This window comes from Athene cunicularia, assembly GCF_003259725.1.
Source record: "Athene cunicularia isolate RWA chromosome 2 unlocalized genomic scaffold, athCun1 chr2_part1, whole genome shotgun sequence".
NCBI lineage: Eukaryota > Metazoa > Chordata > Aves > Strigiformes > Strigidae > Athene > Athene cunicularia.
The window spans coordinates 49384118-49396278 of NW_020799095.1; the positions used below are offsets into that span (position 1 = coordinate 49384118).

The 12161-nt window shown below is 38.7% G+C and overlaps 1 protein-coding gene across 4 annotated transcripts in view; it reads left to right on the forward strand.

Moving 5' to 3' along the window:
- Positions 1-12161, forward strand: part of ADCYAP1R1 (ADCYAP receptor type I) — a 118131-nt gene that overhangs the window by 27297 nt on the left and 78673 nt on the right. For all 4 annotated transcript variants that reach the window (XM_026843437.1, XM_026843438.1, XM_026843439.1 and 1 more), the window contains exon 2: positions 639-744. In XM_026843437.1, coding sequence (XP_026699238.1) covers positions 639-744 — 106 coding nt within the window. The remainder of the gene's footprint in view (positions 1-638; positions 745-12161) is intronic.

Sequence of the window (12161 nt, forward strand, 5' to 3'; positions counted from 1 at the left end):
GGGGGGGGGGGGGGGGGGGGGGGGGGGGGGGGGGGAAGGGGCGGCACAGGAAGAAAAGAAAAAGCAAATATTTTGATCAAGTTGTCTCAGTTTAATTAGCATTACATTCTCTTTTGGCAAGAAAGTTGCCTTTTATTCATTGGGAATGAAGAAAGAAGGCAACATTAAGGAATGGATAGGGGTGAAAGGCTGAGAGAAAGAGCTTTTAATTTAGTTCTGAGTCCTGAGTGAGGTTAATGGATTGTGCAAGACTCATAAGAAACTGGTGGAAGATCAAACTGAGCCTCAACTGATTTCTGATTCCTCTTTAGATTATTACTTTGTTTAGAGGTACCTTTGCTTCAACCTTATATGATGAAGGAATACAATAAAATAAAGCAAGCATACTAGAAAAAAAAAAAAAAAAATAAGGACTATAATTCAATAGAGTGGCCATAAGCATTCTGGGAGGGAAAAAAATAAGATAAAAGAAAAAAGGAAAAAAGTTTGTTGCAGCTTTCTCTCATCTTCTGAAAAAGGTTTTATTTATTTTTCTTTTTGGAATGACACCTCAGAATTTACTGATGTTTCATCATGAATTCACTAGCTATTTTAAGTTTGTAATTGTTCTTTCTCCACATTTTTCCCCCACATTTCAGGTTACAGCAACCCATTCCAACTGCATCATTAAAAAGGAGCAAGAGACTTGTCTGGAGAAGATACAGAGAGCATCTGCCCTGAACCCTCTCAATGACTCTTCTCCAGGTGAGTTTCAGCTTGGGATAGACCATGTACATTGAACTGATGGTTTCTAACATTTCCTGTCATGTCTGCAGGGTTTTTCAGCAATGTCAGTGCAAACATCTTATGGTAAGAGGTGCAGTCACTGTAGCTGAATGAGCTTAGAGAAACATTATAAGGACAAAAAATCAATCATTGGGGATGTACCAAAACAAATGCTGGTTATTATCAGAGGTCATGAATTTGCTTCTGTACTTCAGGTGATGCAGTGACATGTATCTACAAAATTAATAATAATTAAAAAAAAAAAAACAAAACAAAACACAGTATGCCTGGAAGGGCCTTGACAGTGTTAATGTCATTTGCTGGTGCAGGTGGCAACAGCTGTTGGAGACTGGACATAAGACTAAGTGCATCATTGGTCTGTTCTGTAACAGCTCATTCTCCCTCATCAGCTCAGTCATATTATAACTTGTGCCTTTCTCTCACATGATCTGAAGACCTTTACAGGAATTAACATTGTGATGACCATAATCTTGATGAAGAATAGTTGTGCTATTGCTGAGATAAGAAACTGAGGCAGAAATCAAAGAATAATTAATAGTTTAATATCCTGTCTCATTTCCCACTGACTGCAGCAGTAGCTGCCTATGGCCAGCACCAATGAAAGAAGGGCAAAGAATGACAAAGGAACTAATTGAAAATCAGGGTCTATTTTCTGAGTTCTGTCCAAACTGCTTCTACTGTGACTAGAATGGGTAAAACTGCAGAGAAGGACAGGGAACATTGTGTGTGTGATAAAAGAGAGGAGATTTCTCTCCCTTTTTCCTAGCCACATGTTTTAGTCCAGAAGCAAGGGAGGGCAGGATGCATATATCTGTTACCAGAGCATCCTCTGAAGCCAGCCGTTCCTGCATTTTAGCTGCTAGGATTATTTCCATCAGGGTCCTGCCATTCATCTCATAAACTCAGTTTTGTTCTGCTTCCCAGCTTTGGGTAAATGAGCTGTGTGGTCTGGTGGAATTGAGGAAAGCACATACTTCAGGCAATTCATTTCAGTCGCAGGGATGTGTTTTTGAGACACTCTTTGTGCATTACAGAGGAGCTTCCCAATTCTTCACTGGTCCAGAAGTGGCATAAGCAAGGACAAAAGGGAGAAAAACTGTTTCTCCTTCCCTACCCCTAGAATTATGTCAGAAGCTGACCATGAGCACTACTTCTTATGATTATGCAATGACACTTGGATTCAAGAATTCATAGATTTTCCCAGGTCAAAAAAGACCATTTCATCAGCTAGCTTGTTCTTTATCACTCAAATCCAAAATAACCCTGGTGGTTGAGGGACTATTCAGACTGAACTCCTCCCCTCTGCCTGTTCCAAATTCAGATCACAGCTGAGATAGAGGAGGTCCAGAGCCATTGGAAAGGCTTTTGCATCTCAATGTGATTAAAATGTATCACCCACTCAGGCAGGAAGGGACTGAATCCTTTCAAGCACCAGCTCAGCAGCAGAACCCAGCTGCTCTTTATTCTATTCTCCCAGTATTTTTGAACTGAATCGCTGCGAAGAAGATTTTCCCAGGCTCATTGTGCACCTTTCAGTTGTTCATCACATCCTGTGGCAACAAGTTCCACAGTTTACATGGCTTTGGGTAAAGAAGCCACATCCCCTCAAAGACATTTATTTTCCAGTGAAGAATTCTGACATATTTCATGTTTGAAAACCATTTTGTTCCATTGCACTTTTTCTCTACCTTTTTTTTCAATTGTTGTAGACATATTTTACACATACTTCATTTTACCTCTGAGACTATAGCATTTCACTCTATCCCTTTTAAGACCTGACCTTCCAGAATCACCTTCTGTTACATGACGCTTATTTCAAGCCAGATCCTGACACCCTCATTCCCAACAAAGCTTTATCTCCATAGTTAAAATGGTGGGACATCAACAGAACTCTACCACCTTCTTACTGTTTGTTCAACATCATCAAAGTGCTACTTACTTTGTTTCAAATGACTCCTTGCTGCTGCCTGCTAACAAAAAGTGTATCAACATGGGATACTCCACACATAATGGATTCACACTCCACAGTATTTGTGAAAATACCACAGGTAACTGTTTACTTCAAAAGCAATTTTGCTCCTAGTCTATTACTGGAATGGAGCACTATTCACCACAGCCGAACCTGGCATTTAGAATAAGTTATCAGGCATTGTTTGGAGAAGTTTCACTATGAAACTCCCTGAAAAGGTAATAATTTCTCATAAATTCAACATTCATACGTGCAGTGTGTTGATTCCCCTCCATTTTCACCTGCTGCAAACTGTTTTTCACTGGTGAGAAGTGAAACAAAAAAAAAAAAAAAAACATCTATAGAAGTAAGACTTACTAATGATGGCAGGCAGTGAAGAAATAAGTTATTAGCTTGTTTCCTTCAAAGAAAGAGAAACATAGAAATCAACTCTCTTGCTTGTCAGAAACAGATGAAAGAAGAAAGAAATCCCTCCTGGCTGGTGAGTAAACTTCTTTTTATTCAAAAGCAAGGAGAAACACAAAACAGCCTTTTCCCCTCTTTGACTACTTCTGCATGTAAATTTCCACAGAATGATTCAATATGTGTATTTTCTGAGGATTTATTTCACCTCAGACAGGTGGCAGGGTATAAAATGGGACTGTGAGATTTTAGGGACCCTGTAGAGACTCAGGCACATGTTCAAGTTACTGTGGCTTAAAAAAAAATCCACCAAATCAGCTGAACTACAGTAACCTCTGTAAGCAAGATAGCTTCACATTCTTCTGTTGCAGGTGACACAAAGTCAAATGATCATGTATAAAACTTGAAACTGGGACATGAACAGTCCTTGCGATCTGTACTTCTACAGTATTTGGAACAATAATGTTACAGATCATTAATCTTACTCCAAGGTACCCGCACTGTTCAAAAAAGTAATAACAAGAATAGTAGGTTCTCTGCTCCTGTTTAGAGACTTGGTCGTCTGCACTGATATTTCTTCTGCCTAAAAGTACTGTGTGGAAAGCAATGCACTCTGAAGTCAAAAGAAGAAGAACATATTATGGGTTTCTACATTTTGCAATAATTCAGCTCTCCCGCCTTTGCTTTGCCCTCTTTTTGTGTTTAGCATTTGTGAACACAGACATAAACTAAATAGTTCCCCAGAGCTCTTCTGGGTGAGGTCCAACACAAACACAATGTTGATACTGCAACTGCAACCGCAGGTCTTGAAGAGCAAGGCTGGCACTATATTATGTAAAGCATCCAGCCCAGAATTTTCAGGGCTCCAATGTTTTCGCCTTTCCCTCCCCCTCTACCTCCTATGCCCAGATGTTATGCTCATTACTATTTTATTCTTCACAGCACTGTTTTATCTCCTTCTTCTGCTGTGTAATGCCCATAATTCTTCAGAGACAACGATTGCCTTGAGATTTTCTGTTTGGCTTTTTTTCATGAGTTTTATGATAGCTTCTTCCCCTTAAATGCTTTAAATTCTTTAAGAGCCTTTATATGAAAAAAATTGAGGGGTATGTGCTGACCCTGTGTGTCCATCCCCATTCAGCCATCATCTATAGCCTGAATGAAAAAGAGAATTTGAAGAAAATGAAATCTCAGCAGGACCTGAAATCTGACTCCTTCACTCTGGAGAGGGAATTACAGCAATAAAGGGAAATTATGAAAGCCAAAGGCAGAAAAGGAAGGAGGAGGATGATTGCTTCATACTCAGCTTCTCCAGGCTATTTCTTATATCAGTGTTTCCAACCTCCCTAGTTTGAGGTTTTGTCCTTATTTTAGTGTAGAGCTGCCCTAATTCCTGCTGGACCCTTTTCTAGCTGTCATCAGTCCTCAAGGGACTTATCCGCCAGATAAGAATTGATAAAGCTCACTGCTGATCGATATACACTTTTTTGTTTTTATTTTTTCCCATCCAGACTCTGCTGACCTGTTCCCAACCCTTGGGCTAAGAGAGAATAGCACAGGAGTTACTCAGATACTTAATGACAGTTTTCTTGGTCATGTACATTTAGCATGGGATTCATCTAATTAAATGTTGATAACTGCAAATGCGTCTGCGCTACAAATGAGCAAGTCACCTTGCTCATTTTGTAGCTCTGGATATCTAAGTAGAGACTGAGACATAATTCATTTAATCCTCAAAGCATATTAAGTTATGCCTTTTTTTTCTCTACAGATATATGTGGAAGTAAGAGTGACCATCTCAGCTATAAATATTTACACTGTAGATGAATATGTTTTATCAGAGAAATCCTACCTTTAGCATCTGTCACTGTTATATTGACTAAGTCATGCTAGAGGTCTGGATTACCTGAAAAAATCTGGAGCCTGATTTTTACCGTGGAATGTTTAGATATATAGGTGTCTTCTTCATGCAGTCCATGTACTTAACTGTACTGGATCTAGTTAGACTTGTGTGAGCAAGTTTTGCAATCAATACTTCCTTGAGTGGTGATCTCAAAAGACAGGCAGCTGGCACATTCACACTTGCCACATACATGCACTGACAAAGAGAATCTGCCAGCTGTCTTCTGCTTCCTAGTGTGCTTGTATCTCACTTAGTTGTAACTCTAAGGGCCTTACACATTTGTCTGGCTTGATCTGGGCTCTACTGACCAATTGTATCTGATACTGTGTATGGAGGCACAGGATCACAAACAGGAAATGTACAACAAGAGAAGTCAGGAAGAGCCCTGATAATGTAGTGTAGAACGTTTCTCCAGCTGTAAATTGTCATGACAGAGTTCTCATAGTCTGTTACCTGTCTTGTTTTCCACTGCTGGAACGTGATATTCTGGATTTGTCCCCTGAATGTGGCTCTCTCAAATGGTGGGGGAGTGCCTTGAGGATCTGCAGATTTGGGCCTCTGATTTAGTGCTTGTTGTGCCTAAAAATGCACTAACCAGGCATAAGCCAAGGTACGATAATAGTAAACACAGTGCAAGAACTTGAATAGAAATTGAAGTGATGAGGACTCATTGGTGATTATGTGGTTCATATCTCACTGTCAAATTAATCTTTAACTTGTAGTCCTGGATTGCTAGACCTCCTGTCCTCCAATGAAAGTGCAGTAACTTTGCCAGGCAAGTTAAGAAAGTCAAATGAAATAAGTATTTGCAGGGATGCAATGCCTACAATAATCTTTAAGAGTAATCCTATCAGCAGGTTACTTTGTAAATCAACAGTAAATAAACTGGTAAGGGTGCCAAGGGGGTAGGAGGTGGTAATTAGAAGGTAATGGTGGTAATGCAAGGTGAAAGTAGATTTTGAAAAGAATTTCCATCTTCATATGATGGTGGAGCAGTTTTTCTTAGTTTTGGATTTCGATTGGGTGTCTCATCAGCCTCTTGTTTTTTCAGAGTCTTTTAATTATCTGCTCTTACTTCCCTTGGCACCACTGGGAAGACATTACTTCATTGTGCGCCTGTGTATGTGTGCATATGTCTCCTTTATTGATGCAGCTGTGCACAAGAACAATAGAACTAGGACTGTTATTCTCACACTCAGCTTTTAAAAGCTATTGAAATCTTCGAGTTGTGAGGGTATAGCTAAGAATATGTGTTTACACCTGTGTGTTTTTACTTGGCTCCTATTTGAGCCAGGATACTGACCTGGATAGCTTTGATCTGCCTGCATTCATCTTTGGTCAAAGATGCTTTTTTACACTACCGGATTTATCCATGTGACACCACATAAAGTGTCTTCTACTAACGTCTTGTTAGAGATGGTAGAAACAAGTAAGAATTTCAAGGTAGAAGTTAGAGACCATGTGATACCAGAGTTAGGATCCATGCTCATTTCAGGCCTCTATTTGAACAAGACACCTGTGCAATTCTCAGTACCCAAGCTGTGATCAAGCTTTACTCTTTCTCAGGCAAACACAAGAAAAAGAGCTTCACTGATCTCTGTTTTTTCAAGCATTAACTCATTCTTTAGCTCTCTGTTGAATATCTCTGACTTTATCAACACGTTTTTTGTTTTTTAGAAGTCTGTTCATCAGATACAATGGATGGATTCATGTCACCTAATTATAGGCTTAACAAGTAGAGAGGCCTTTATCAGTGCTAGGTATTTAAACCATGTTTATAGTCAATAGATCAAAATAAGTACTTAGAAGTCACTTACACTTACAAGTACTTACAGGACCTAAACCTTCCCTATTTTAGACATCCATCTTACACTGAGAAGACTGTATGACAAGTGCCCATTTCTCTCCATTGCCTATTGTGTCATTATGGAGGTCTGAAGTTAGATAATACCAATCCTGTTGATAATAATATAGCAGTACTGGAATGAATAAAATCTTCACAATCCAGGCATAAACCAAGCTACAGTCTCAATGAAGAATATTGTTCTCAAGTGGGCTACAAGGAAAGTTGGTAACCTGCTGTGAATTCAGTCACATTGGTGAAGCTGAAAGCCTGGAAGTGCATTGTCGTTGAAAAAGTTCAGGATCAGCTCTGGTGGGAGAAAGAAAGGGTGCTGTGTCACAGACAAACTGCTTTGGAATGATCTATGGAAAAGTTTCTTGCTAGTCATGGCTGGAGATGAGACAAACCTCCAATGGGTGAATGACTGTTATATTCTTATTTCTTGAAACAGCCTCTGGCATATTTCTTTCTCATCCCTCTATGATATACAGCCAAGTTATATATATGGTCTGCCTGAAAAGACAAATAGTATAACAACAATTTTACTGGTGAAGGATTCCTGGTAACAAGGATTAAAAACCCATCCACATTGTACCCTAGACATAATATGAAGAGGCACATATTAATACCAGTTGAGCAGGGATATTCATTTGACATTGTAGCTCTCAACTGAGATTGTAGTCCTGGGAGCAGATAATAATTTGTTGTAGGGCAGTGCTGCGCCTGTGCAATCCTACAACTTTTGCTTCCAGATCTAGCTGGGTTACCATAGGACTGGGAATCTCTGTACCATTCTTCGTTAAAGATCACAGTGTCCTTGGTAATACTGTCTCAGTGTCGGGAAAATCTTTCCTTAATATACTATCTCTTTCTCTTCAGTTCCACGTGCTACCCACAGTGCTAAGCCATGGCAAATCAGTGTGTGTAGAGGAATGTGGTTTGTCTCTCTTAATTTTAGTAATTAACACCTCAATTGTCTAATTAAACTAAGTCTAAGTAGCCACTGAAGAGCTGTGGATCCTTCCATAGAGTCAGTCCTTTCAAACTGCTGTGGGTTCCTAACTTTTGTGGGATAAATTGTTCTCTGGAATGGCCTTTCTACTGACTCAAGAGGAAAACCAGAGGACAAGTTAAACTATATGGACTCTCTAAGACAGTGAAAAATTCGGTGAGGTGATCATCAGCCTGGAAACGGTCAGTTAACATGACTCAGAGAAAAGATGCAAAAATTGCTGTAATGGAACAGAAATTTCTATTATTTCCTTGGCCAGCATCAACACATTCTGCCGACACATTCAGCACCATTTTGGTGGTTTAAATGAGGACTGCCTCCTTTTCAAGCCCTGCTAATAAATATAAGTTTAGTCATCTTCTCAGCATTTGCTGAACTTCCATTCAGATAGGAAACACTGGGAAGGAAAAGTACTGGAATTTAACGCCTACAGCTCTGAAAACACCATTAACTGCAAAGCATGTGTATGAGCTACTATTCCCATCCCATAGTATATTCATTGTAATAATTCTTACCTGGTTCTTTCAAATATATTACTTTTGTAATCTCTAGAATTGCCAGGAAGTCCTTCTTTAATAACTGGAGAACATTAGTTAAAATAAAAGGTAGAATGGAATTTTCCCAGGCAACTGTGTAAGATATTGACTCAGATAAGATTAGGTTTTGGGAGCAGGACTGAATAAAAGTATTTTCCTGCTAGCAGCTTAGTAATTGAAGAATGCAGGTTCAGGTTAAATTTTAAAATAATTTAGGCCAAAAAACAATAACCATTAACAAATTTGGAAAATAAAAATGTATTTATGTTTCATGACAGAACATTGTTTCAGAAGTATTGCTACTTAAATTTAATTAGGGCTAAAAAATAAAAAATGTTAACATTAAAAATGAAAAGCTAAAAATAACATTTCCTATCTGCCTGTTCAACTCTCTATTTTATGTCAGCCAAAAAGGAGAATATCTCACTTAATTGGGCAGAATAGGGTTTTTTGTTTTATTTTTGTTTAACTATTGAAACAAAATATCAATTATTTACACAGTTCCTTGTGAGTTCCTTGTTTCTATGGTGACAGATAGTTCATTAAACCACACCACCTCTCTTTTTTTATCTGAAGTTAAATAGTATCAAGAAGCTCAGTCTTACCTTCTGCTACATGGCATACATGATTTGCGATAAGAAGCTGACCTAGAGTAAACAGGGGCAGCTTCTTTACAGTATATGTAGACACTATCAGGAACTGAGGGTTTGCCCCATATGCTTACTTACTCATTTTTGGGGTTTGGTTTGGTTTTGGTTTTTAGATGACTATTTTCAAAGACAAAGTTTAATAGATATATACCTGTAGATACCTGTGGGGCAGGGGATTGTTTTAATTCCCCAAGCTGCAATTGTGATCATTACATGTAATTGCAATCATGATACAACAGATCACTGCAGTTAAAAAAAATTAGCAATTAATAGCAGTAAAATTTATGCAATGAAATGAGTGATGGTCTTGTGCTACTGTGATCTGTGATCTTCGGAGCCATGGGCATCTGGAATATGTGACAAGTTACAATCATTTAACTTTTTAATGTCTATAGTAACATGGCAGAAAAAAATCCCCCCCAAGACTATTAACATGCTATCTGAATTTTAACTGAGTGACCATATGTGATTTTAGTATGGTTTTCATCAGATCTTCTTAGCTCCTTTTAAACTATGTGCTTGTACTGTAGCCCATCAGGCAGCTGCTGCAGTTTTCTGCAGAAGCGGTTACATTTCAGTGATGACTTAAAGTGTTTCCTTGCATGCAAACTGTGTTTTCATGAATATCCTACAAACATGTTATATTTCTGTAAAAACGAGTGAGTCGGGTGTCAGACGACTGGCTATTTTTTTAAAAGGTAATTCTGTGAAAACGCCCTTTTGTTCCTACTCCCATGGCATATTCTGTGGCCATCTGCTGTATTTTCTGACAAAACTGAGTCTTTATTGCTTCTTTAGATTGCTAGTCTTGCTGACAAAAACACAGCAGTAAGAGAGTGAATTCAATTCTTGCTGGAATCAATGGCACAGCTGACTGGTTTCTAGGATCTTTATTTCTAGTGATGGAACATGGATTAAGACAGCACTGATTGACTTTGAATTTCTCTGCACTGGCAGTGACTACATTTCAGAGAAATTCTAAATGAACCCTAGACTTTGCCTGTAAATTACATTCTAGTGTCCAATGAGTTCCTGAAGCAAGAGAATTAGGGAATCACTTTGGAGATTTTTAGGACCAGATTCAGGTGCAAATAAACAAGTGTCTCTAGATTTCTTAGGGTACCAAAACATTCTGTCATGGGGCCTACAGAAGATCTGTGTCTATCTGGACTGGCAACTCAATCCCCTGAAGCAGCATCTCAAATTGCACTAAAAACATATCTTTGTGAAAATAAATTAAATCCTTACGGTGGAAATACCTGATATAGCTACCTAAAAATTTCATGTTCAGTCTAAGTTTCTCACCCAGGCTTCCTCAATAATCAGTGATGAAAAACAGAAGACTTCTAAATGCAGATCACTACACATAGATGCCTTCATTTTATCCCTGGAATTACTTTCAGGGCTTCAGTGAATGCATTGACTTCGTGGACTGTAGTGGAAGCCGAGACACTGGAGAGTTTTATTGTATAGAGACAGATATTCAGTGCCATTTGAGATGCCTTGGGTGTCTGAGACACACACACAACACTGGAGGAAGTGGCACAGGCTTACTGAAGTAACAAAATTTGTAGAGTCAAAGAAAAAAAAATATTTACTGAAGTGTTCTGACCACTGGCTAACAGAGACATGTTTGATTGTTTTTATCAGAGCACCTACAGGATTGCTGTACACATGCATCCAGAGAGTTTGATTGTATTAATCAAATTACCCAAAGGCATGGAAAGACAATACAAAATAATTGTGATCTCTGATTGAGCTTATAAAAGCCTAGAAGGATGTAAAAGGTACTGCTACATAAGCTAATAGTTATTAAAGACAAAATACAGATGTTGATCCTTTCTGTAATTCTATAATTCCTCAGGTTTCCTAGCTCTGTTGCTAATGAATTCATAAAGAGTGGCCAGTGAATATAATATGATGTACCAATACAGACTGAAAGTAGGATTCCTGGCTGTGTTTAGGTTATGTTTTATCACCCTGGTAAGATGAAGGATCTGTAACATACCCGTCGATTCCCATTTCACCCCACCGTAGCTGCCCATATGTAATGATGTTTCCTGTTTTGGTAATGACAATCAAGATCCTTGTTCCTTCTTCTGGCTCTGTGCTGGGAAGAAGCACAAAAGGAAATAGAGACACAGTGTGTGACACTGGTTTTTCATCGGCTCACAGGGCTATGAACTTGTGGAACACACAAAGTTTTTCAAGAGAAGCATGTATGGGAAGCAGTGCTCTAGCCTGGGACCTGCTGCAGAGAAGCATGACGAGACTCCTTCTTTTACTTACATGGGGAGAGTCACCCAGTCCATCATTCACATGAAAATACAATGACAGTCATCAAGCATCATGCAGTGTCCTTCCATTTCTGCCTTGTTTCTATTCAGTCTCTCATCAGAGGTAGATTTAACAGGCTTAGCAGTGGCACGGACAAGGATTAAACTGGTTGGACATTATTTTCTGGGATAATGGGACTTTTGTGAGCCTTCTATGAAGGTGGTATTGTCTGAACTTCCTTGGTTATTCTTCTGTACTTGATATGAAGATCAGAACAATAGCTTTTTTTTTTTTTTTTTTCTGGGCAAGGGAGGATGGGGGTGGGAAAAAGGAGATCCTTGGCCTTGCCCATGAGCTGTTAGCCAGCACTACTGACTCAGAATGTGCATAGTAATTTGCTCCCAGGAAAAGGGAGGAAAAGAAAATGTGCAATTCCTTCCCCAAATTCCTCCCATGAAATAGAAGGGACGGGAAATGGACAAGTAAAGATCTCTCAATTTCATGCAGTTTTCCAGCCTTCTGTAAAAGAAATGAAGCAAAGAAGAACTCATATTTCCTTTTGGGGGTCATAAAACTTAATGTGTTGAAATATTTCATTCTAGAAAGAATTTTGCACATATACTAGAAAAAAAATTAACTTGGCCTTTGCTGTTGTTATTATTCCCAGCTTGAGATTTCATGTTCTAATATGAATTCCACCATAGAAATAGTCTATTCTGTAGTGCAGGAATACTTAAGCAATACCACACTGAAGCCTAAAAATAAAATTAATCTCACGTTATC